General features: G+C 35.6%; 1 protein-coding gene across 2 annotated transcripts in view; it reads right to left on the bottom strand.

Annotated features, from left to right (window-relative positions):
- Nucleotides 1–26,105, bottom strand: part of LOC145662964 (tRNA (34-2'-O)-methyltransferase regulator WDR6) — an 87,166-nt gene extending 61,061 nt beyond the window's left edge. The window contains exons 1-7 of one of the 2 annotated variants that reach the window (XM_081729041.1): nucleotides 25,468–26,105; nucleotides 14,078–14,181; nucleotides 10,968–11,136; nucleotides 10,323–10,493; nucleotides 8,738–8,888; nucleotides 2,527–2,757; nucleotides 1,800–1,910 (exon numbers count right to left, since the gene is read on the bottom strand). In XM_081729041.1, the coding sequence (XP_081585167.1) occupies nucleotides 1,800–1,910; nucleotides 2,527–2,757; nucleotides 8,738–8,888; nucleotides 10,323–10,493; nucleotides 10,968–11,136; nucleotides 14,078–14,171 (927 nt within the window). In that variant the 5' untranslated portion in view covers nucleotides 14,172–14,181; nucleotides 25,468–26,105. The remainder of the gene's footprint in view (nucleotides 1–1,799; nucleotides 1,911–2,526; nucleotides 2,758–8,737; nucleotides 8,889–10,322; nucleotides 10,494–10,967; nucleotides 11,137–14,077; nucleotides 14,182–25,467) is intronic. The other variant, XM_081729049.1, reaches the window with a different exon arrangement.
- Nucleotides 26,106–26,171: the final 66 nt, after the last annotated feature.

Raw genomic sequence — 26,171 nt, 5'->3', positions numbered from 1 at the left:
TTGAGATGGCTATAATGTTTAAACCTCGTGCCAGAACAATTAGAAAGACAAATTCAGTCTAATTAATTTTACTATAATGCTGTGGAGTAATGTCTAATCGTTTCTCAAGTACCGAGATTAATTATTTTATTGCTCAAGTTCCATTAACATTCTAATGATAGTTTCCAAGTTACCACATCTGGTTATGTTACGGATTTCAGGTGAGCTACGCTCATCCCCCAATGTTTAGATGTAGTTTGGCTCTCAGCTATTTTAAATTAAATTCGTACCATAGATAATACGATAAAATGTCACCGACTAGAGAATCCATTTACAATTAGAATAAGAAATTTTAGGATGAGTATCAACAAACGCACCAGTAAGACAACTGATATTCATAGTTCTAACATCACCATTCATCGGTGAGCTCAAGATGTCCGTCCGAAAACTTCATCTCGGTGATATTCCCTACAAAAGCAAAAGACGATCCAATGTGTACGAGGAGAGCCAATAAGTTATACACCATGATACAGATCTACAATTTGATCCACGAACGCGTCCTTCTATACATATTCACCTAGTATTGCCTTACCTTTCTCACATCTGTGGATCAGTCCGTTGACACCATTTCTAAAGTCTGCGAAATTGGAGGCAAACCAGATTTCCACGGAAGAGTAGAAGTTTGCTGCCACTTTGCTCATATACACACAATTATACAATACGGTGAACAAACCCCTAGTAAAGTTCATCTTCCTAGCTAAACCTAGATAGTCACATGTCTATCCTCAAGCTCTACCTGCTTAACTTTGGCCACCACACTTGGGTCTATAATCATAGAGGAATGATCTTCTCTTGAGTCAAACTATAGACTTGAGAGTTCACATTTCAATTCTCTCTTCCAACGCCTTTACTTTGTCACAAGATAGGCATTCCTCACCATACACAACAGCCGTATCTTCAACTATTGTCAGCCGAATTTCCTAAGATGAAGGAACCTAATCACAGTTATAGACACAAATCTGCACACATATTAGTGAAGTACCAGCCTGTCACTGTGGAATTTTTTACATTGCTAGAACATCCTTGTAATAGTGAAGGTAAGAACTTTCTGGCCCCACCTCGTACAACAAACTAATTTAGTTTGTACATTATATTAAAAGTATTTATGAAAACTTATTCTTCTAATCGGAAAATTCTAGTAAATAGGGCAAAGAACAATCTCGGAAATATAGAAAATAACTTGTTTGGTATTCATAAAGTTCACCTAAACAAACTAATAGGTAATTTGAAGTATTTTGTTACAACCAAATTATGACATTGGAACTGTCAGATTCATGAATTTCTGCTTATTATGGAGGTTTTGAAATAACTATTACACCATGAAATATGTAAGTAGTTAATGGCTATTCTCCAGACTGCTCTTTGAGTTTAACGTCCCATCATTATGCACTGAGGTTAAGGGAGACGGTGGTGGTGATGATGAATGAAGAAAGCGTGAGGAAACGGGAGAACCCCAATAAAACCTGTGTACGATGTTTACCCACACAAGAAAGTCCACTTGAATGAGCTGGGATCGAACAAGGGACACCACGGAACCAGAGATGAGCGCTCTACTATTGAACCACCCGCGGCACCAAATTCCTCATAGTATTCACTGTCGTTGTGGTATTTATAATAATAATAATAATTATACTGAAAAAGATGTGTGGAGCGTAAAGGACCTTAAAGTCAGTAAAGTTTACAGAACACCTATGTTAGTTGGACAAGTCTCTACAGATTCAACGGTTGGCCAACGAACAGGATTTCATTGTATTTCTTACCATTAAATTCAGTTCTTCACAACAATCAATACTCCAGACACTTCCACCTTGGTGACCAGACCATTTGCTTCCCAAAGTGCCATCTTTGTTCCACATACAAATGTGAGAATCCTGTAATGAATGCAAAATTTACTATAATTCGAACCAAATAATTTTATAAGATGTAGTTACTTTATCATGTGTATCACAGTGCTGTAATTTCTAAGGAAACGCTCGTACTTATTCTTTTTTAACCCCACTCCCGCTAACCCGGCATTTTCACAAACTCGGCCTCCCTTCGGTTCACATTAGGTCGAGTTTTCGGAATTCTACTGTATTAGAAAAATGAACCCGCAATTTTACTTTCCAACAACAGTACAAGAAGAAAACTTTCTAACACAGTATAACTACGTTTCTCCTTTCTTTCAAAGACGTGACAGATTCCTCGTTTTCACAATATCATTTTTTTTTTTTTTTTTTTTATTTAAGTGTCTACTCTTCAAAAATTCCAAATGTAACACCTGCTTTAATGTTACATACAATTTGTCGTAATCTCATAAAATTGCAAACCAAACTAGAGTTTCAATTCCTTTACGAAAAGGTCAACTAGATAATATTTAAGAAAAAGTCAACTAATAATTTAAATGTCAAAACTTAATATTTTTCTCACAGGAAATGTTAACTATAGTGGAAAACTGAAGAAATGTGATTATTTATGAGTATATAAGAACCAGGTTTGAATACTTACCTCTCCCACACTTATTATGGAATCTCCAGCAATGAAACAATTCCATACTCTCGACAGATGACCGAGTAACGAATGAATCAACTGAATTTTTGCTCCATTCCAACGACTTACTAAATCACTATCTGATATCTGAACAGGAAACTGAACTGACCACACCCGAACACTTCTATCATCTGATACAGACGAAATAAGTTCGTGTTTTGAACTGTAGAATATAGAGAAAACAGAGCCCTGGAAAAGAAACAGTAATTACAGTACAGAAACAGCCGTTCGACCAGCGAACAACACAATTTAATGTTCGCTACAGCTGTCAAACGATACCGCAATGATATCCGGAAAGGCAAAAAATAACAGGTTCGTCACTGTACAGCAGCTCACAGACAAAAGCCTAGATTTGCGACAGGACACTACAGACTGCAACAGAAAACAGTGTTATACTAATAATGCCTTGAGATACAGTTATCTTGCACAAATTGCTCTGAGGAGAACTACCGTCAGCACCACTTACACCGTCATCATCATTATTCACAAGTTACTTGACGCAACTAACAAGCTTCCGTGCAACACAATTTTTAGGTAATTTCTTTGTCTTCACGTACGAATTTTCTGTTTGAATACCGTCCATTAAATGTAGTTTCTTTCGCTACCTCCCTCTTTTCCTGCCACCATGCCGTCTGGCACGTCCCTCATGATATAATTTCTTCGCAGGCAATGTTCTAATCAGTTTTTCTTCTTCTGTGCAATTTCATCTGAAGTTGTTCTTTACTGTTCCACCATTTCTTACATCTCACTCGTCTTCCGTTCGACCCAGCGAACTCTCTTCATTCTTCCCTCCATCTACATTTCGAAGCTTCTAATTTTTTTCAATCGCTTTTGAGTAAGTTCGTGTTTCTCTTCCATATAATACAATACCCTACACGAAATATTATATGAGACCTTTTCTAAACTCTTTATTAAGGTCACAAAAAATATGGTTTTATTTTTCCTAAAAGTTTTTTACACCATTTCTATCCTCGCTTTTACCTACAGGCACCCTAAAATAATGTTCGTCGAGAAATTTTTGCTACAAACTAAGCCATGTGGCCACGAAGACCCTATTCTTAAAGTTACTTTGATATTCCTAATAGTGAGCATAATATTTCTCTAAATTGAAGAATACAACAATGTGATGGAAGAAGGCTTTTTGAATTCACCTTTGGAAATAAGCAAGATTGTTTGTAGTAGACCTGAAAAAGTGAAATCTACACTGGAAGTTGTTAAAATAAGAATAAGACTCCAAATATCATACCAGACACTTCTTCATGGTGCACTCAAAGAGCTTACAGGCGCAACTCGTGAGAACAATGGGTCTGATCTCGCGACAATCTTTGCAACTCTCTCTTTTGTAGCTGGAAGGAAAAACGATGAAGGCTCACGCCATCAAGGTGTGAAAGTTTCTTCCAATCAGATGTGACTAAGCAGTAGATAATGCAAGCTGAATACCATTCGAGTCGATGCGCAATATATCGTAAGTTTTACTGTCAATCTCTGGGGTAGTATTGGAGAATTCACGTAAGGAAGAGTCAAACTCGAGAGCCGTGAAGAATGTTGACAGGAGAGAAATACCTCGATAATTATTACAATCAGTTTTGTTGCCTTTCTTGAGAAGTGGAACAGTGATTGTTTTTTGCACTCTTGTGGCAATTCCTCCTTGTTCCAAATAAAAAAAAGGGTTGTGTATCTTGTTCCACAATCTTTTCCCTCCAGCTAAAATTAACTCAGCCAGAATTTTGTCTATACCTAGAGATTTTCTGTTTTACAAAATAATAATAATAATAATAATAATAATAATAATAATAATAATAATAATAATAATAATAATAATAATAATAATAAATTCAAAAATATTTAAATGCAAATTTTATCAGAATCAAAATTCTGAATTTTTGAATGGAATATCAGACTTCAGAAAATGTTCTAATATCGGGTGTCCAACATAGCAAATATACTAGAATTAAAACGAGATTTCTTTCAACCAAAGAATTCCCGGTAGAAGGAACACCATCTGTGCAGAAGTAGATGCTCGCTTCAATACATATTACTCCTTTCAAGTTCAGCTGTACAGTGCCTATTCCAGTTCGTACGCGGTGACGAGCGTGCTGCACTGAGTCTTGGACCCAGAACATTTTCATGAAAAATTGTACCCTCCACTACAATTGTTACTTTTTATTCACGCGTCATCTGGAAGTGAGCGCTCATTGGCTATTAAAGTTCGATTACTCTCAGCGAGCTGCCTGAGATACTCACTTTCATGGTCTTAGAGATAACAAAGATAAGTTCATTACTGTATTATATGAATAAAAAAAATAAAGATGAAATGAAATCTTCCAGCTTAACGTCCCATGACTGTGTTCGTTAGGCTAAGGGATATTGATTATTAAAGCAAGTGAATGATGATGAAAGAATTGGTGGAATGAGAATGTGGAAGGAAACGGGAGTACCCGAGAAAACCCACGGACACGATGTCGTCCACCACAAGCTTACTTGGCAATAAAAAAAATACAAAAACTTTTCATTTCACAGCGCATTGTCCCAAGAAGTCCACTTCACTAAAATAAAAGTAATGTCTAAAATAATGAAAATTAATCAAAATTATTATAGAATTAAATTAAATTTTCGAAATAATAAAATTTAAAGTATTTACATTTTTAAAAAAAAAAATGCACAAAGAATGTTACAAAGAACAGTTTTCTACCAAGTATTGAGTCATTGAAGATCAAAATTGAGATTACATTTATATACAGGATGTTCCAAAAGTCCCCTGACATAGGATGACTCGGTTATTATTAGAGTTACAACAAAATGTAAGAGAGAAAACCTTCTCGAAATATGATGTTTTCAATCTAAAGTAAAGGATTTTTTTTTAATCGGACGAGTCGTTTGGACTGTCCACTCTTTATGCGCCCAATGTTAAATGAAAATGTAACGTTGCCATTTGCTGGGAGATGGATAACTTTTGTAAGAGTGTGGTGAATGGGGGCATGTTTGAAATGAGTTCTGGCCATCGATACGTTAGCGTAAAAGACAATAACTTCATTCACGTATGTTGTGGGTCTAGGTAAATGACAACGTTGTATTTTCATTTAACATTGGGGGCATAAAGATTGTACAGCCTAAACGGAGCGTCCGATTCTAAAAATCCTTCACTTTAGATTGAAAACATCATATTTCCCTGTACATGCATCATTTTGTTCGATGACCTTCTGCTATTTTCTCTGCAACATCATAATTCCTTCACTATAGAACTTCTGTGGTTTCTTGTCAAAAAGTCAAGATGGTTTTCACAGGTTTCTTTTGAAATTAACTTTATATCATTCAGGGAGTTTTGCAGAGACCGAAATAAATTATAATCAGGCAGTACCAGGTTCCGGTTATATGGTTAATGTATTAAAATCTCTCAGCCAAGTTTTCACCATTTCTGATGGGTCGTTAAAGATGTATACGGTCTGGCGCTGTCAGCGTGATATACTACAGTCTTCCTGTTGACCAGTTCCGGCCGTTTCCTTGGACCTGCTAGGTGCATTCGCACTAACTGTCAACAGTACAAGCCCGATTCTATCGTTCGGCCCCTCCAAATCCATCAGACGCATAGCATTACCTTTCTTGGCGTTATTGTGGACTCTGCCACAGATTGTACGGCTTCTCGCTTCGACCACGAGCTTTTGCACACATTGTTGTAGATTATTCATTTTTTATCCCTCGTGATCAATCATTTTAGAAATAGCTCGAATTTGTTATGGTTTCAGTAGAGATCCGCAGACAGAAATTCGATCAAGTAAATGATTTTGAATCAGATCATGTGACTCAAACGTTGAGCTTCTTTATGTAACCAGCTTTCTCCAAATGGTTTAACTGTTTGGTGATGGATGTTTAGGTCATTGGCGATGTCATGACATCTTGGTCGACCTTCTCCAGAATATCACCAGCTTTTTCTGCGATTGGTCGCCCACTAGAAAGAGCATCTTGAATATAGAAACTTCCAAAATGAAAGCTACTGAACCATCCTTTCTGACTGTTGCTTTTGAAAACGTATCTTGTCCATAAACAGCACACACTTCTTCACGGGCCTGCGCAGCATTTGCACTTTTATCGAAATAAAATTGTAAATGTGGCGCAGTTCTGCTGAAAGCCAATTCATCTTCAGAGTGCAATACCTACATGTCTGATTATAAGGATTCCAACATTTTTGGCCCATCTACTAGCTTCAACTGTCAGCTGTTAAATAGCGTTAGTGCTGACCCACTGCGATTCATATATCTATCTCTCTCTCTCTCTCTCTCTCTCTCTCTATATATATATATATATATATATATATATATATATATATATATATATATATATATATATATATATATATATATATATATATAAAATCCTGAGATTTGGGACACTAACGCCATCTCACGCGTAAAAGGTTCAATACCTTTTAGACTATCTGATATTTTCATATATATTTTAAGAGTTCGAAAATAATGAGAATTATGGACAATATTGCAAATTTCCTCTACATATACTAAAATGAATACCTTCAGGATAGTAGAAACATAAACTTTTTTCTCAGTACATCAAACTTTTAGCTAGCCTATTCACGCGTGTGATTGGATAAAATTCTAACAAACGGTGGGTATTCAAATTATTGAAATATGTATGTACTTACATTTCTTGTAAGATATCATGCTTTGTGTACATTAATACATCTGGCCTTTATAATTTTTAAATGCAACTAAATCCTAATAATAAACGGCACATGTTTCAGTGTGCGCGTCACGCTAATTCTAATAATAAAGAACCATGCTAATAGATGTCGCTACATGCGCTATCATTTCCCTGCTTGACGTTAAATAATGCACGCAATTTGTCGATTTTAAACTTGAGACATTTACCGTTTACTATTGGAATTTAATTGATTTAACTGCAACTTCAAAAACTGCATTGTTTCAATTTAATTATTTTAAAATAGGACAAGAGCCGTAACTATATTTAGATTTGAGCATTAATATTTGTGTAACCTCATGTTTAGCCACCAATATATATATATATATATATATATATATATATATATATATATATATATATATATATATATATATATAACTGCATGTTGGATTATTTCGAGACAATATTGTAAAATTCTTCTTAGGTAGGTATAGGTAGAGCTAAATTATACACGGGAACGTTTCTCCCACTACCGTATTTTATTATAAAAAATCTTCTTATTATAAACGGCGTAATACAAAATGACTCTAATATAAATGTTTCGCTTATACTGGGTAATGAATGGTATTTCAAGGCCCGAACTACCTAGGGAAGCATCTCCACAGAGCTCCGAGCAAGCTAGGTAGAATGGATTTAGGATCGTCAATGTTCCACACAAGCAGAGGGAAGTTTGAAGCCACAAAGATCCACGCAAGTTGAATGACTAAAGCGTCTCACAGAGTTCTGAGCAAATTATTCAAACTTCTCTGCTTGTGCTGGCAAATTGACGATCCTAAACTCCATTCTACTAAGCTTGCTCGGAGCTCCAGCAAGCTGAGAGAGTGGAGATGACCAGCCAAAGACTGATAATAATCGTTGTGATTTTCCTGGTTTTATAGGTGCTCCAATGTGGCATTGGCACTGGTGTCCGTCGTCACATGACCAGTGGTGTCACTGGTGTTATTGTCGTTCGCCACTGTTATAAGTCGTAGTAGGACGCACATGGCTGATGTTTATAAATATGAGACCGTGGTGGTGGTTGTTAGTAAACAGAGTCATACGCAGGATATTACACCCTCCAGGCCAGTTTAAAAAATAAGCCAAAGGGTTATTTTTTCTTCTTGGGGATAAGCACTGGGAAATATTCAGCTATTGAACACACTTAAAGAAACGCACTAGGCACAAAAATTCACTTCAACGATGGTTGTTAGTAAACCGAGCCATATGCGAGATATTACAATATTAAAATATGTTGTTCATCAAATTATTCACATCAATATAATGTTATGTATAACAAAATCTTTGAATAATTTCATAAACATGTATAGAGTTTAAGGTAATTGTTAGGCCAACTAAAGAAAAGAAAGTTAAATGTAACCAATAAGAGCTTATTATTAAGCAAAATTTTAACCTACACTGTACATCGAGTCGAAGACTCGGAAAAACAACCAGTAAATACAATAACCTTCTTACTTACCGTATGACCCTTCAGTCTCTGCGTAACTGGACTCCTCTCTTCATTAGTTGCAGGATTATTCAAACTCGTCCAAACCAAGATATCACTAAATGCAGTTCCGGCAAGAACTACGAAATCTTGCCACGAATTACCAATAATTAACAGGCTAAATCTGACATAGTTAAGGAATAAAGAACAATTATGTTCTTAAAGTATGATTTTGTTTTATCAAAAAACAGTAAATATTATCGTGAATACTAGGGAAGATTTAACTAGTTGAATGTTTAAATCTATTATTTCTCAAACACTTCTTTTCCTTCTATTACATACAACAATGTTTTTCAATTTTTGATCACCGACAATGATTTCACCTGTCCGGCTGATTAATATCGATTATTATCAAGCAGAATATTGCTCAAATATCAATACAGATTTAGCTTATGTACAAGCCTATTTTAGTAAAAGAAAAAATAACTACTCAAGAGTAGCTTCATTCTTTTTCTGCTTTCCCGGTTTGCAAATGCGTTTCTTATCTTTTGGAAGTTTACAAATATCATTTCCCTGTAAAATGGCAAAGTTACACTGTATCTGGGAATTTGTTCAATAAATAAATAAATAAAAAGTTAAAAGCGCTTATAGAGATCATAAAGTACTGAAATCTGCATCAAACTCAAATAACATTTCATTTAAAATCTACAAGTGGTCAAAATGTATACATAATGACAGATATTTGAAACTAACCTTTCCTTCAATATTGACACTTATCATCATAATCCCAATATCTGTCACTATTATTCAAAATAATCAAGCTTGTACTTCAGAGGAGGCTTCTCTACCAATACTTTCCATTCATTTCAAATACAGAATGGAATACGTCGATTTATAACCATTAATGCAGTTTTTATATCATTCTTCTCGAAGACATATGGTAAAATCTCATATTTTATGCCATTAATGTCTTTAATACGTCATACTAACATTGAGCATTAAGATCTTCACTAACAAATATTTATTTATTGCATCAAATCTGCATTCGTTTTACTTCAATTTTAGAACCCCAGCACCAAAAGTGCAAAATGCGTTAGTAAAGTAATTCGACTCAATATGAGTGACTTAACCTGCTAAACATGGCAAGAGAATAAGTAAATGAAACTGTACTGAAAAAAATTAAAGATGCAATCAACGAAGAACGGGTTTCACTTATCTCCTTATCACGATTACTTGCGTAGAAACTCAAAATTGAACTGTTCGATTGGCGGGGACTGTATGTCAAATGGAACGAAGCATTTGGTTACCAGAGACTTGATATACCTATGATTAGTTATCTTAAAAACACCTCCAAATGATGTATTTGCTGTTACGCCAAAATCACTCAAAGTTCAAGAATATCAAATATAAACACTGCTATAAATTATACTGTGATGATGATCTTAATCAGTCTCATTCCTAACCGAAAGTTTCTTTAATATTTGCGTTGGAATTCAAGTAAAGAAAATAAACGGTGCAAAAAATATCAGTAACCTCAGCTAAATTACATCTAATAGATGCATATAACGCTAACAATTAAATTAGAATTCTAAAGATGTTAATTGATTATAAAGGATACACAACACATTTTTCTTCGCATGATACTTTCAATAATCTCTGCTTTGTTTTCCAATTCCATTTCTCAACTACATTGCAGGCACTGCCAATAAGAATTATATCGTCTACCGCAGTCCATTTCACGTCCAAGATCCAGTCCTTACACGACCACCACGATACAATCTGTAATAACCTACAAAACAACGTTTTGAGCTTAGAACTTATTGTGAATACAATATTCTTACTTCCATACCGATGTAATAAAACCTGTGTGATGCATATGTACTTGGTTTCATTTACTCGAAAACTACTTCCATGAAAGTTATGTCTCTTCATGGTCAAGAAGCTAATACTCATTATTTCAGTTCGTGTGCTCTTAGGCTCGATTTCCTGTAGAGGTACTTAGTCTCAGACACAAGCATCAGTAGTGGTTCAGATTCCACTTGGCTGTTGATAAGAGAAGTTACATTCCAATTTATCATCATGTTTAGATTCTAGGAACGTACATTATATGGACGTCATGCACTTCTTAAGTTTCTTTGCAGTACGCTTCCACTAAATAGAACGAGTTATAGTCAGATATCTAAAATATTAATAAAATCTACTTCTCAGAGTAAGATATAGTCAATATTTATTATATTAATAAAACAATGTATCTTTTGTATACCTGTCAAGTTTATTCCACTGTATCACACTACACTGTCTTCCACCGTATACAATCAAATAACCATTTCGTATGGAGCTGAATCCATGTATTTTCTGTCCCTTAAACACAGATTGCTTCGTGGTAAGTTTTGCAGATGACGGACTGTAAACATGAATTTCTCCTCCAACGCCTGAAAAGAATTAAGATTAAAAGGACTACTTACGCATGTTGATCGATATAAGCTGGATTTTTTTTTTTAATTGTCTGTGTGCTTCTCGATTGCAGTAGATGCACTCATAATCTTACATTTTTAACAGTATTAAGCGTCTATTTGAAAAATTAATGAGAAGAATGATGATCGCAAAAAAACATTAAACTACACTTATTGTGTAATGATGATGTAACGAAAATGACATGCTAACATTAATTTCCATTTTATTTCCTCTGGAAGCACAACGGTATCAGAATAATGTCCATCCTTTTCACATCTCATCTTCCCCCTGTTTCTGTCTCAAGGAATTACGCTTAATGAATAAATTGGAAAGTATAATACTTATACTTTCTTGTTCTACAGCTACCACAATTTAACTGTCAGAAGTTCTAACATGAAATTACTTTCCCGAACAACTTTAAAAGACTAGACTTTATATATATAAAACTCTTGGAGGAATAATTCAGTAAAACTGTACGTATTGGAAACTAACCTCTGTATCATGTGAATTTTCATAGATATATGGATATATAATCTATATAATTAAATATGTATTAAAATGTTGAACACATAGTAACACTTTTTAAGTTAAAAATTAAAAAATATACCTTTAAAGCATTTAATTTTACCTTTCACTCCAATATTTCATTTCCCTTTATCTTGCTGGTGCTTTGTATTTAGAATAACCACTTGACTGTAATGACATTCTCCTATATTACAAAAAATTAAAAACAATATTGCTAATCGAAATTTATTTGAACTAAAACATTCTTATATGTATGTTACTTAGTGCCTTTTTATTGAACATTCTTATATCACGAGTTAGCAATATTTTAACATACATGAGAAACCAGGACAAGAAATCGTTTCACGATATACGGTTCTAGGATAAGAAAATCAATGTTGTTACGACTGAATAGTTTACTTGTAGCATGGTTTACATGTGCGCTACTGACGGAATTTCATTTGTTTACTCTTGAGTATTTAAACAAACTACTGTCAATCCTTCCGGACTTCCCGGTTGGAAGAGCAACGCCAATCTGGGAAACTACTTTCTTGAATTTCAGTGTGCGTATATGTCTTAAATAAGTAACTTCAAGTGATTAATTTTTCCCTATAGAACATTATTACGTACGTGCCGAAAACCTCATCAGAGGATTGTATTATAGTATAACGATTATTCAACTGTGGCGTACTGTGAATTTGAAACATAATCATTTGAAAAAGTAAACAGAATTTCAAGGAATATTATGCACTGTGGGAGAATTATTATCTACAACAGTATCCATCGGTAATGTTTGCATCGTCGCAAGGAGATAATTACGTAGAAGCTGCTGTCTTTTTTCCCTTGGAAAATAGCATGGAAAAGTGAGATCGAGGACTAGTATAAGTGAATCACAATAAAAAGGGTATTTCATAGAGATTCATTAAACATTATTATTATTATTATTATTATTATTATTATTATTATTATTATTATTATTTTAATATTGGTGAGCTATACATTTCATGGAAGGTTTGTGCGTCGTGTTTACATTTTCTTTAAATGAAATTGCCAATAAATCTTCGTTGCCCAGTAATGTTTTTTACCTTTGTATGACTGAAGGTGTTGCGTGAGCATATGTTGCATGTGTAAATTCCAAACTACTAATAAGAAGCAAACGAATATTTAGTCACAATTTAAGTCGCCCTCCAGAGGCTCAAACTACGATCAGCGTTTAAGCCAATCGGTTACAATTTCTCTTAAGTTTTCAAGAGATTTAATTGCTACTTTGAATCCAAATTTAAGTGCAATTTTTTAAAGTCTAAACTATATAATAAAATGTTTTACATTAATGGATCTACCTATATCGGTTTCTGTTCAGGAGTAAGTTAGAGACAAAATGAGAAACAGTAGAAACTTTTCTTGGGTAACATGTATGTTATAATGTGGTACATGACACAGCCCTGATATATTTCTTACATTCGTCAATAAACCATAATTCTCAACAAAAAATTAAAAAGATTTCAGAGTGGATTAGAACTATACTAAAAACAACTTCTTGTATACATTCACATGATCTTACTCGCTGTATCACGAAATCACTACTGTGAGACTTCACTTTCTTTTTGTCTTCTTTTTTAGTGATTTCGTCCCTCCCACAGGCTTAGATTTTCCATCACTAAGTATGCCAGTTTTTAAATTTAGCTTTTGTCATTTATGACTGTTCTCTACAAGACAATTATATATTTGTTTGTGTCAACTTCCAGATGCTTCATTTCGCTTGTATACTATGGTATTTTGTTTATACACATTTCTGGGTATTACCAGTGTCTATGGCATTAAGTTCGTCACATGAGGGATGACATTCCTCGGGAAGTAACTATCCTGGGAACCGGAGGAAGGAAGGTAAGAGGCCAGGACCTGTTTGTTAAGTACCATCCCAGCATTTCCCTAGTGTAAATAAGGAAAGCTTGATAAAGCTGTTACACCTATTCGATCCAGTGTTTCCATCGAGAATCGACCTCCGGACCGCTGTGGCGTACTATGATGTTAACTCAATGACAGATAGTAGGGAAAATGCATATCGATATGTGCAGGTCTGTGGGAACTGGGAAGAATCACCTACATTTTTTTTTTAAACTTTAGAATGTCTTCTAAGATTTTGAGACCACATGTGCCTTAACAATCATCTCTAAAAGTGATGTTAAGAGTTTTTCTAAAGTGACTTCCCGAAGTTCGTTATACACCTCGATGCTGAAATCGAGGAAACATTTTAATTCGCCCCTACAGGAGGAGAAAAAGATACATACTTGCTGGAGCATTTACTCTGAACTATTAGTTTTATTACTGCTACATACTGACACAAATGAAACGCTTTCCTAAAGTTTCTGAACTTCAAAAGTAAGCAATAGCATCAGAATGAAATTGAAAGATTACCTGCAAAAACATCACCATCTATAAACTTCACTGCATAAACATCTGCTCTTACACATTTAGAAAAAAATTCAGCTGAAATCTGCTGTCCCTCCATTTTCAATTTCCTATCATAAAGAGAAAGCGAAAAATTAAAAGCCAATTTCAGTTTCGATACAAAAACAAAGTAATATATATATATATATATATATATATATATATATATATATATATATATATATATGCACTGTTAGACTTCATTACGATCTATATATTTCATCTTATGCTACTGCATATTTGTATTAATCATCATTAAAGTGTATCTTTTAAATGACGAGTGATATTGTTCTACTAATGAGGGACACATGGATAACAGTAGTACGACTATTATTTCTCCAGTACAAATTCACTTCTGGTGCGAGAAGTTCCTGTGCTATGTGCGTTTGTGATGGACAACATCGTGTTCGTAGGTTCTTCCGTTTCCTTCCACATTTTTATTCCACCAATTCTTTAACAATCATTCACTTTCATTAGCAGGGTTCCTATAGGTTCTTATAAAAACAAAAATCCCTGACTCTTCATTAGAGTACCATGACTACATGAAATTCTTATTAAGTTGATCTCCTCCTCCCCTACAGCCGATTCTTCCTCACCAATTTGACAATTTTTCTTCAGCATGCTTTATTTTTACTGACTTGCTTTTTTCATATGTATTGTTACTTTTTAAAGAAAGACTCCACACCCGTCTACAAACAAAACTACATATCGCTGCATAAAATATGTATAAATACGACCAAAACTTTCAAACAGAAAAACGAAAACCAGGAGTTTATTTGAATGAAAGTCTCCCCATTAGAAGAAATTTAGTTATCGGGTCACTCCATGTGAAATTAAGTCTAAAACCTTATGGTGTAAGATTTCGATGAAACTTGGTGTACATGTAGGCCTCTATGAGAGATGATCATGCATCGAATTGTAGCCCTGTATTCCCTGTAGTTTCAGAGTACAGGGTCGTAAAAATGGACAAATTTGATTTTTTTTTTTTTTTTTTGTAGAATCCTGTTAATTTTAATTGGTCATATCTCCTGTAAATATTGAGCTAGAGAGAAAAATGATATACCATTTTGAAGAGGAAAGAATAGGCTACAAGATATGTCAGGAACATTTATTTGAAAATCAAATATCATATTCCGGGAAAATGTTGGATCAATGATATCTCAGAAACTGCCCATTTGATTTCCTTGAAATTGAGTACCAAGGTAGCCCCATATCTTCAGCATAAGTGTGCCAAATGCCAACTTGGACCAAGAATGGGCCTGGAGTCTACAATGAGTTACGTGTGACCACGTCGGGAGAGACACCTGGGGTACCAATCTCTTCAGCTTCTTCTTCTGATGCACCAAGTACCTGAAAGTTCTGGTTCAATACGTCAATTGTTGCGTCAGGATTTGCACTAAGAGACTACCCATCAGATGATTCTTGGTCATCACTTGCTTGTACATCAATTGCTCTGAAACGGCGCCCACTTAATTCCTTCCTGCATTTGTTGCACACCTTGCTCAGACTATGGAGCTTTGAGTTGTGGAGCCAGTTCTGCCATCCACGCTTGCACCGGGCGAAGTCCAACCCTTAGTTTACTGCTATGACTGCGAAATGGATTGGCACAGTAGAGGCGTGGCAATGCTGACATAGTGGAATCACCTACGCAGCAATGCAGCTTTTGAATGCACACAGTTACAGGTAATACTGTACCTGGATCATGGGACTATCCACTACTGACACTCGAAAATGTGCTGTATAGTCAGTGATCTCACTAGCTATGCCTGAACACTATATAGACACTTCCAGCTAGACTTGTCCAGTCTAGAGCTAAGAGCTTATTAGTATCCAGTGTGAATATCCTCTGCTTTTAAAAAAATAATTCGGCCTACGTTCTTTCTTTCTACAATCTACGGATATGAGGATTTAAAAAATAGGGATTCCTTGAAATTGTAATATTTTTTTCACATCAGGTACTTCAAATTGCTGTTTTAATTTTCTTTAGTGTTTGAATACGACATCAGTCAGCTCTGCCATAACTTAACACTGTTCCCGGACACTATCATCACTACCAGTACGTTACTTCACACGACTCACTGGAACGAGTCGAACATTTTTTTTTTTCATCATCAAGAATCACGACTTACAACACTTCCTGTTATCGCTTCCATGTTTAAAAGTACGTTCTTATGTGTAGACTTTGTATTAGATATTGTCGCATTTTACGCATGCTACAGGTAAGATCCACATATTTTCTGTTTTCGTATATGTTCTTCTGAAGTCAGGATTCATACTTCTTTCGTAAATTTTACAAAACTGTAGTTGCATATCAAAAACGACTGTATTAGATATTACTTTCGGTTAAGCGCCGTAGAATAGGTCCAGGGATATCGTACCTAACCGAAACTAAACTAACTCAACCTAACTTACAATAACCTAAAGTAAACTCACCTACTCTATCCTAAAACTAAATTAGCCTTAAAATATGAGTTGATTATCAGTTTAGCGTCCCTTTCAGCAGCTAGGCTATATGAGACGTGTACTTACAGCTTAACGAGGGATCTGGGCCACATGAGCTCCTGCTAAAAATCGAACCCGGTTCTTCCACGCCAAAGATGCGTACGCTACCCATCTATCCAGGAGGAAGCTCTTTATTTTTTGAGGAATTAATATTCCTGCAGAGCATACAAAAATTGTAAAACTAGAGCGTTACTATAATCTGTTCCACATAACCTGATAGGAAAAAGAAGTTTTTCCCCCACCACGCTCAAGTACAGGCGAATGTTGGTGTTCCGTCTTCCACCATCAGCTCCCGCACATGGAGGTATAGAGTGTATCTAAATATGTCTAAATAATGAATTACAACTTTCATAATAACACTACGTATTTTAAAACACTGAATTACATTTACCTGTATTAGTGAGGTAAGTAACACATGTGTTATAATGGAAATTTTATTGAACAGTTGTATTGTTTATTTTGCTTCTTTTTGGCAGTCGGGGTTGTGACATAATGTTGGAATGGCAAAGGATGGCAGGGTTGGTAATTGAATGGGTATTTACCTGTTGATACAATAATTACATAATAATATACAATCGAAAACCAAAAATGAAATCTTTAAGTTTTACGTTTCATGGTTATGCCGGCTAGTATAAAGGAGACGGTGATGGTGAGAATAGAATGAAATGGTGAAATGAAGAAAGTGGGAGGAAATGGGGGAACCCAGAGAAAAGCCACACACACGGTGTAAAACCGAAAACCAAGTACAATATGTATGGATAAATTATCAGAGCGTTAAGATGATAACAATAGAACCTGAAATGATATTTTAAAAAACACTTCTCGTATCCTTTCTTATAAACAGATGTTCTTACATTATAAAGAACTATATATATATACTGATAATAGTGTTCTAATAACAATGTTTGCTGAGCCTCTCTTGCAGAAGAGGGAAAAAAGTGACTTTTTTTGTCTTAGAAAGATTATTGGTCTCCATCAATAGGAATAATCATTTGCAGTAATTAACTTGCACGAAAGAAAAGGTTATGGCGTGCAGGATAGTCTAACGTTGTAACAAGAGTTGATAATTGTGTAAGAAAGAAAGAGTAACGATAAATACTAGTTCGTTCAATCACACAAAAATAACGAACGCTTTGGATTAAAGAGCTCGAAGTCTCATCGAAGCAGAAACGAACTTTTCCATTAAATTTGAACCTGCGAAAAGTCAATGTACTATGTTTCTTATCTACCATCCTTCAAAAATCCTTTACATTGTCCAGAAGCCTCCTCTTTCCCCCAGCTAACAGTCTCCTTTTCCTAGGCTTTTTGAATAGGACTTGGTGACTTAGTGCGTATTCCCCACACAAGCAACGTGTCATGATTATCTTATACGTATTAACTTCGCTATTTCTGTAAAGTTAGTTTTTCTATTAACTTTACTATTTCTATAAGACTTGTAGCTTTTGTGAAATGAAAGCTTGAATAGCATTTTAATTCGCCTGAACGTTTGCATCTTTCGCTCCAAGTATTTTTCATCAACATTTTATTTTCGAAACCTCACAGTTCCCGGTTTTGTATTCAGGTTAGGGATTAATTTCCACATTCGTACAAAATAGGCAGATTAAGCTCTTATTGATTTTAATGTTTTCGATATTTGTTAAGACAATAAAATGTTTTACACTAGGGTAAACTTTAGTACATAAATATATGCAATACTTTTCTACAATACAAAAATTAAAAACAGTAGTTGTTTTTTACTCGGAGTTGATAGTTAAAAGAAACAGCAATGCTTTCTCAACATCAGGTGCGAGCGAACTGACGTACGAATTTAGAGTTTACACGATTCTCTTTATTAGAAAAGATTCCCACCCTTTGAAGGTCAACGACTTACTTTCCCCTTCTGCAGTGGTAAGTGGTGGGAGGTAGGGGAGTTTCCTATCAGGTTGCCTGAAACAGACTTTAGTGTGAAACTGTTGTAAGTGCTATAGGAACTCGTATTACTGCAAAAACTCACTTTTTCATTACTACTCTCGCTTACGCGCATACGTACCGTGCGTCTCTGACGCAACTGCTCCGTACAGACGCGCTTCCACATGAGCCGTGACTTGGTTAGAAAGCATTCGTGCTTTGCACTGTAGTTTCGTTGCATAGGTCGAGATATTGTAATTGAAAAAAATAAATGAAATGAAATCTTTGAGTTTTACGTCCCACGGTTATGCCGGTTAGGCTAAAGGAGACGGTGATGATGAGTAATGAATGAAATGGTGGAATGAAGAAGGTGGGAGGAAACGGGAGAACCCCGAGAAAACCCATGCACACGGTGTTTGTCCACCACAAAGCTCACTTGGCGGAGGCTGGGATCGAACCCGGAACCCCAAGCACCACAGGTGAACGCTCTACTACTGAGCCACCGCGGCCCCCGAGATACTGTAATTATACGCACATCGTGAAAGAATTTTAATTTTGTAACAATTACTCCGGGGCGAATCATAAGATTTCGTAAAAAAAAATTACCTACAGCATCAAACACGAATGAGGGCATTGTTCTTGAAATCTGAAACTAATGCAAGGAGGGCTGGTATTCAATGGCTAACATCGCCCAGAAAGTCAGTTTGGACTTTCCATAAATGGATCTCTTGCTGCCTTCTTCAGGGTTTCTATGGGTCACGTGTTTGGCAGCTTTGCTTGAAAAAATTTAACCATACATGCAAGCCCGTATATATAAATTTGCGCCCCTGTGCTCTAAATGATTTGCCGCCCCCCATAAACTTATGTTTCAAACAAGGAAACAAGCCGTGATTTTGCAAACATACCAGCTCCTGTTGAGTAGCACTTTATGCATGACAAGTTAAAAAAGTTGCAACGTAATTTTAAATGTTCTTATTCTCACAATGATGATTACTATGTGGTGTTCTGCCCGAAAGTAGGTGTTTGACCCGAAGGTCCCTGGGCAAGGTGAACCCATGGTAGTCTGCCAGTGCCCTCCCTGCGATTATGATGACGTACTAAGGACGGGTCCCACAACTTAACTTGGGATCCGAACCACTTGTGTCCCCACCGGTAATCGAACCAGAAACACCTTGATTCTTGATTACAAGTCAACAAGCTTAGCCACTCATCCATTGCAGACACATTCTCTCAATACTGGCATGTGATTTATTTATGTAGGTTTTAATTTACTGTCCAGAGAAAATGCGTTCTATTAATTCTTAAGCTGTTCGTGTGTCTGTCTGTAGCGTGTTTTTAACTCGAGATCCGTATTAGATAGAAACATGAAATTTTCATATGTTTTAAAGCTCTCAGAGAAAAGATCGAAATGACCTGTTCCAGGCCCCAAGGTAACATCTGAGCGTGATGTGAGGGTGAAAAGTCCCCATAAGAATAACATGGAGGTGTTTTAAAAATAATCGAAAACGAACAATATTAGAGTTGAATTCATAGTTTTTGGGGTGACTTGAGATGAATAGTGACAGTTTTAATCCCATTCAACTTCAAGGTCATACTCTACGCCCCAGGGAGGGAGAGACATTTTAAAAGTAATTGAAAACGACAGATATTAGTGTTGAATTCATAGTTTTCGAGTTCGTTGAGTTTAACGGAATCAGTTTTCATGATGTTCAAGTTCATTCTCACACCTTGGGGTAGGGGTGGAGAGGATGACTTTTTAGTAATTATCAGATAAGGTAGCTAATTAGTAACTACTGTAATTAGAGCGATTTAAACACATTAACATATTTTCTCACGCTTGAGCGGGAGTCTGTAGGTTGCTACTTTATTGTGAATCTTTAAGAAAAAATCCAAAATTTTGCTGCCCTGTGCTCGAGCACAGAACACCACCTAAATATGGGCCTGCATATATGTCCCAAATTTCAAATGACACAAAATCTTGAAGAAGGACTGTGAAGAACATGGGATGAAAATAAATGTTAGAAAGGCAAAAGCCAAGGTGACAGTCGGTGTCAAATATAAGAGCAGAAGGGAGAATATAGAACAAGTGACAAGTTCTGGATGCTTAAGCTATATTATTAGTGATAATATGAAGTGTGAATATGAAATATATGCAACGATAAGAATGGTAAAAGAAGCATTTAGGAGGAATAAAATTCGATTTTGTGGATCCTTGAATAAACAGTTGAGAAAAAGACTCATAAATGCTTCGTGCGGAGTGTTGTTTTATATAGGACAGAAAGATGGACATTACGCACAAGCGATGTAAAAAGACTGGAAGCTTTTTAAATGTGGACTGGAAAAAGAATGAGTGGAAAACTAATGAGAAAAATGAATGAATGCCCGAAACGTTCAAGCAAATGAAGATTAAAAAAAAAAAAAAAGGAAAAGAAAAAATGTAACATATTGGCTGAGAAGGAACTGTATCATGCTAAAGGATATGGTGGCAAGAAAGACAGGGCGAAGAAGACTGAAGTTGATGGACGTTATCGAAATATTAGCTGAAGACCGTGGAAGTTTCTCAGTTGCAGCAAGCCAATAATGGCAGAATGCCTGTGATGATGGTGAAATTTCCAATGCCCTTTGAAAAACAAGTCGTATTTTCCAACCAGTGGTCGCTGCACAACTTCACAGGAAATTTTGTAATCTCTTGTTTCTTTCAAAAGCAGGAGTCACTAAATAAGTAATGCAAGTGACGTAGTAAGTTCCACATATTCCAGTTCATCGATTCGTCGCAACAATAATTCACAATGGCTTTACGTTAAAGATATTTTTGCCATTTTTAAATGTTATTCATTTATCAAAACAAAAACGTCCGCAGATACTTCGCTTTTTCCTCTGATCTCAACCGGTTTCCCTGACAATTTTTAATTTATCTGACTTTCCAGTTTGTAGAAACCCTGTATTATCAATAAAATTTGTACAAACCTTTCTGTATTCCTACAAAATTAACATCCAATATTTCGGAAGCTTTATCAAGTTTCCATTACCAATGACAGTAAAGGGAAAGATGTCTTCATATGTTTGAAGCTTTGTGTTCAATTATTTATTTTTTCAAAAATACCTTGCTTTTAATCTAATAACTTTTTTAAAAGCTCACTTAATTCTGGGAGTTACGCTATGTACATTTTCCCCTGTTTTTACATTAGCTACGCTAGTGTAAGTGCCCTTAAAGATAAAAGATAGTACCTATTACAATTTTTCCTTCTGCAGGTAAATGGTTTTATTTTTGTTCAGTCGTTCACCAACTCTTCGTTCTCCTACCTCATGCACTATGGAAATCAAAATAGCACAATCTCACCATATCATGTATCCATGTACATATATGATGAGTAATTTCAATAGCAATCAGAAGTCCTCGAAACTTGTACACAGAAAATTCAGTGTAACCAAGAAATTTATAATTTAATAAATCATTGATTTTATTTTTATATCAACAATAAATAAATGTGAAACCATAATTCAGCTATTTATTTTCTGTTGATTTAAATTGAGTTGATGGTATCCCATTCCCTATCCAGATTCTCTTCTCCGGTGTTTAATTTTTGATTCTTCGCTCCTAATGAAAAATACTTCAAAAAATTATTTCAGTGAATTTGTTTTAGCCTTTCGTAAACCCTTGTAATCTTGTAATGAATGTTTAGTTTCCTGCAAAGGCTTAACCTTAGTCCTCTCGGACTTTCTCAAGGGTTCTTTTATTCTGGCGTTCTGATTGACATTCCTTTCTGTCATTTTCATACAAATATACATTTTTTCTTAGTTTAACGTTTCGCAATTATGCACCGAGGAGCAGGTTATGTTTGTTTTATACTCAAAAATTCAGTTTCAGTGGTAGTGCGTTCACCTCTGGTACCTGGGGTCCCTGGTTCGATCCCAGATCGCGCCAAGTAAACTTTGTGATGGACAAACACCGTGTGCGTGGGTTTCTTCCGTTTCCTTCCACTTTATTCATTCTACCATTTCCTTCTTTCTCAACATCACTGTCTCCTTTAGCCTAGCCGGTGTAATTGTGGAACATAAAAATTAAGAAAGATTTGATTTCATTTCATTTACAAATCAATAGTCCCATAAAACCAGACTGCAGTAATGCATAGGTTATAATTTTTTCACTAATTTCCTTCTTATTGCCTCCCAAAAGATTTGCGCCGGGCGAAATTACAACACTCAATTTACTATAGATAAAGTTCACGGGGCTCCCAGAGTAATTGTTATAAAATTTAAATTCTTTCACGATGTGCGTATAATTACAGTATCTCGACCTATGCAACGAAACTACAGTGCAAAGCACGAATGCTTTCTAACCAAGTCACGGCTCATGGGGAACCGCGTCTGTACGGAGCAGTCGCGTCAGAGACGCACGGTACGTATGCGCGTAAGCGAATAGTAATGAAAAAATGAGTTTTTGCAGTGATACGAGTTCCTATAGTACTTATAACAGTTTCACAGTGGTAACGCTCTACTTTTACAATTTTTGTATGTTCTGCAGGAATATTATTTCCTCAAAAAATAAAGAGCTTCCTCGTGGGTAAGTGGGTAGCGTACGCATCATTGGCGTGGAAAAACCGGGTTCGATTTTTAGCAGGAGCTCATGTGGTCCGAATCCCTCGTTAAGCTGTAAGTCCACGTTTCATATAGCCCAGCTGCCGAAAGGGACGCTAAACTGATAATCAACTCAACTAGTCAGAAAATAAAGCTTTTGTGCTACAAGGGTAGATTAGCATTTTAAGGCTAATTTAGTTTAGGATAGAGTAGGTGAGTTTATTTCAGGTTACTGTAAGTTAGGTTGAGCTAGTTTAGTTTCGGTTAGGTACGATATCCCTGGACCTATTCTACGGCGCTTAACCGAAAGTAATATCTAATACAGTCGTTTTTGATATGCAACTACAGTTTTGTAAAATTTACGAAAGAAGTATGAATTCTGACTTCAGAAGAACATATACGAAAATAGAAAATATGTGGATCTTACCTGTAGCATGCGTAAAACGCGACAATATTTAATACAAAGTCTACACATAAGAACGTACTTTTAAACATGGAAGCGATAACAGGAAGTGTTGTAAGTCGTGATTCTTGATGATCGAAATATCCAAAAAAATGTTCGACTCGTTCCAATGAGTCGTGTGAAGTAACGTACTGGTAGTGATGATAGTGTCCGGGAACAGTATTAAGTTATGGCAGAGCTGATTGATGTCGTGTTCAAACACTAAAGAAAATTAAAACAGCAATTTGAAGTACCTGATGTCAAAAAAATATATTACAATTTCACCTATTCTTTAAATCCTCATATCCGTAGATTGTAGGAAGAAAGGATGTAGACCTAATTAATGTTTTGCAACTGCATGCGTGATTCAAGAATGATAAAATATGTCTGAAATCAGGGTTGGTTGGTTTAAACCAAAAACGAAAAATCTTCGTAAAAGTGTATGGGTTTGTACAATCTTGATGAACACACATTTGTGAGTTATCACGTTTCACTCTTGTATATTATTCGTATTATATTCAGACCTAAATTCCCCATTCAGTACTCAAAGAGATTATGCTACAAAAGCAACTTTTGTTCTTTTTATAAGTTTATGAATGTTTCTTTTGTGTTTTTTTATAGTTATTATTGTTATGCAATTCCAATCAAAGAAAAATTCTAATTATTGTATCGTTTTGATAATGTTTTCTGTTGGTAAAATACATGGAAGTGCCGTACTTTTGGGGGGAGGGGGCACCACAACCGGCATTTAATCCGAAGTATCTTTGGCATATAGTTACGTATAAATGGGTCAGAACCAAAGTGGACTCAAATAATTCGTATCTTTATTCGCTTTTCTTACTGATATGCAAATTAAGTCGTCGTATTTCTGTAACTTGGACTAATAAGAGTCGTAGTAAACTAACTTGGACTAAATTAGTTATTCTGTACTCTGCAGTATTTTGAAATTGTCCATATGTAATTCTGTATAATGGTTTCACTTGTGCAACTGTTTATCTTTTTATCCTTCTGAAATGACTCTTGACGATTATATTAACAGGTATGTAAAGATGAGTACAACGTATTTTTATCAGGAGTCCTTCGTGAGTGAGTCGGCAGACGTATCACCAGTTAATTCCGGTTTCGAGTTCAAATGGAGGACAATTTCTCTCGGATGTAAGCCGAGAAGCGGTTTGGATTCCGCTTTAAGCTTATGTAACCCCTTCCAGCATATCCCGGTTACGTATAATAACACCAAGGCGAAACATACTTATTTCTGTCCATATGTGATATAAACACATAGAGTAAATTATTTAAACCAAAAACACTTTTTTTTTTTTTGCTTTTTCAATAAAAATCATGTTTTTGCCAACCCTGTCTGAAATACGACATGAAATAAAATGAAAGAAATGTAATTAAAATTACAGAGGAAAGAAGGAAGGAATTGAGAGAATTCCAGCGGAAGGTCAGTTAGGTCTATTATCATATACATTTTCTGCACATACCCACCATCGATGAGGCGCCTGCTCAGTCCGGACGGTCTTCAGCACTGTTCGATAACATTCATGCTTTTACGTGGCCACCTAGCATAAGTTGGTTCGTGCTTTACACAGACTTCCTATAGTGAAACTGTGAACATTAATGCAATTCTTTCCTTAAGAAACACTATCTAATACAGTACGAGTGCATTTTTTGCAAGATATCATTTGTGCTTTTTAGTGGCCATCTACCCAAGTTTATTTGTGCTTTTAAGTTTGTTCGTTTTATACTCAGGCCTCCTAAAGTGAATCTGCACCTACTAACGCAGGTCCTCCCTTAAACACTACCTAGGGCGGTAAGAGTACATTTCCTGTTAACAGAAGTTCAAATTTCATGGATGTACCTATGGTCCCATAAAATAGGATAGCACATAATGATTTTATACTACCAATCTTACACTTATACATACAAAAACACCTGCATTACTTACTATTTGCCGCCTGCAAAAATTTGCTCCTTATAAACGTGGGTTTCCAAGCAGAGTAAATTTTGCAAAAATGTGGCGTGCCTAAATATGACCTGTACCTTGCATGTGCATGTCCACTATTAGGATGTTCAGTATTCCTGGTAAGGTGCAGAAACCTTACGTGCTTTAAAACTTGCCCGCGTGAATACAAAATAAAATGATGAATTCAACATGGCACTATGACTTATTACACATTTAGTCTTTTCTATTGAGCACTAGCTTATACAAAGTTTTTTTAGGATTTTATAATTTTACTTCCATAAATTAAAACAGGAACTTGCTTTTGTTTATTTTCATTCACGTGTCCAAGCAAATTCTCAAAATTAACTGAGGGATCAATTAGACCAAATTTGGTTCTCAATTCAGATTATTTACCACCGATTTTTCTTGGTCCCTCTCCTGCTTCTATGTGAAAAAACGTACAATGTTATTGAATGAGTAATAGAGCCGAAATAAAGCACGTGATGTTCGTTTTCTACTTTTAAGAGAAATAACCGAGAAATAACTATTGCAGATGCCGATTCACAAAGTGAGCAGCGGAAAGTTTGGGTACTTTTTGGATAGGAGTATGTTCCACGTAAGTTGTGCCCTGTTTACGTTCTTCTCATGGCCTCTTGGATGTTTATTATGGCCACTCAGAGGGCGTAAGCATTAAAAACGGTGCAGTT

This window comes from Thermobia domestica, chromosome 1, assembly GCF_964235325.1.
Source record: "Thermobia domestica chromosome 1, izTheDome1.hap1.1, whole genome shotgun sequence".
Classification (NCBI taxonomy): domain Eukaryota; kingdom Metazoa; phylum Arthropoda; class Insecta; order Zygentoma; family Lepismatidae; genus Thermobia; species Thermobia domestica.
Note: the sequence above shows the minus strand (reverse complement) of the source record. Positions and strands in the feature narration are given on the sequence as shown.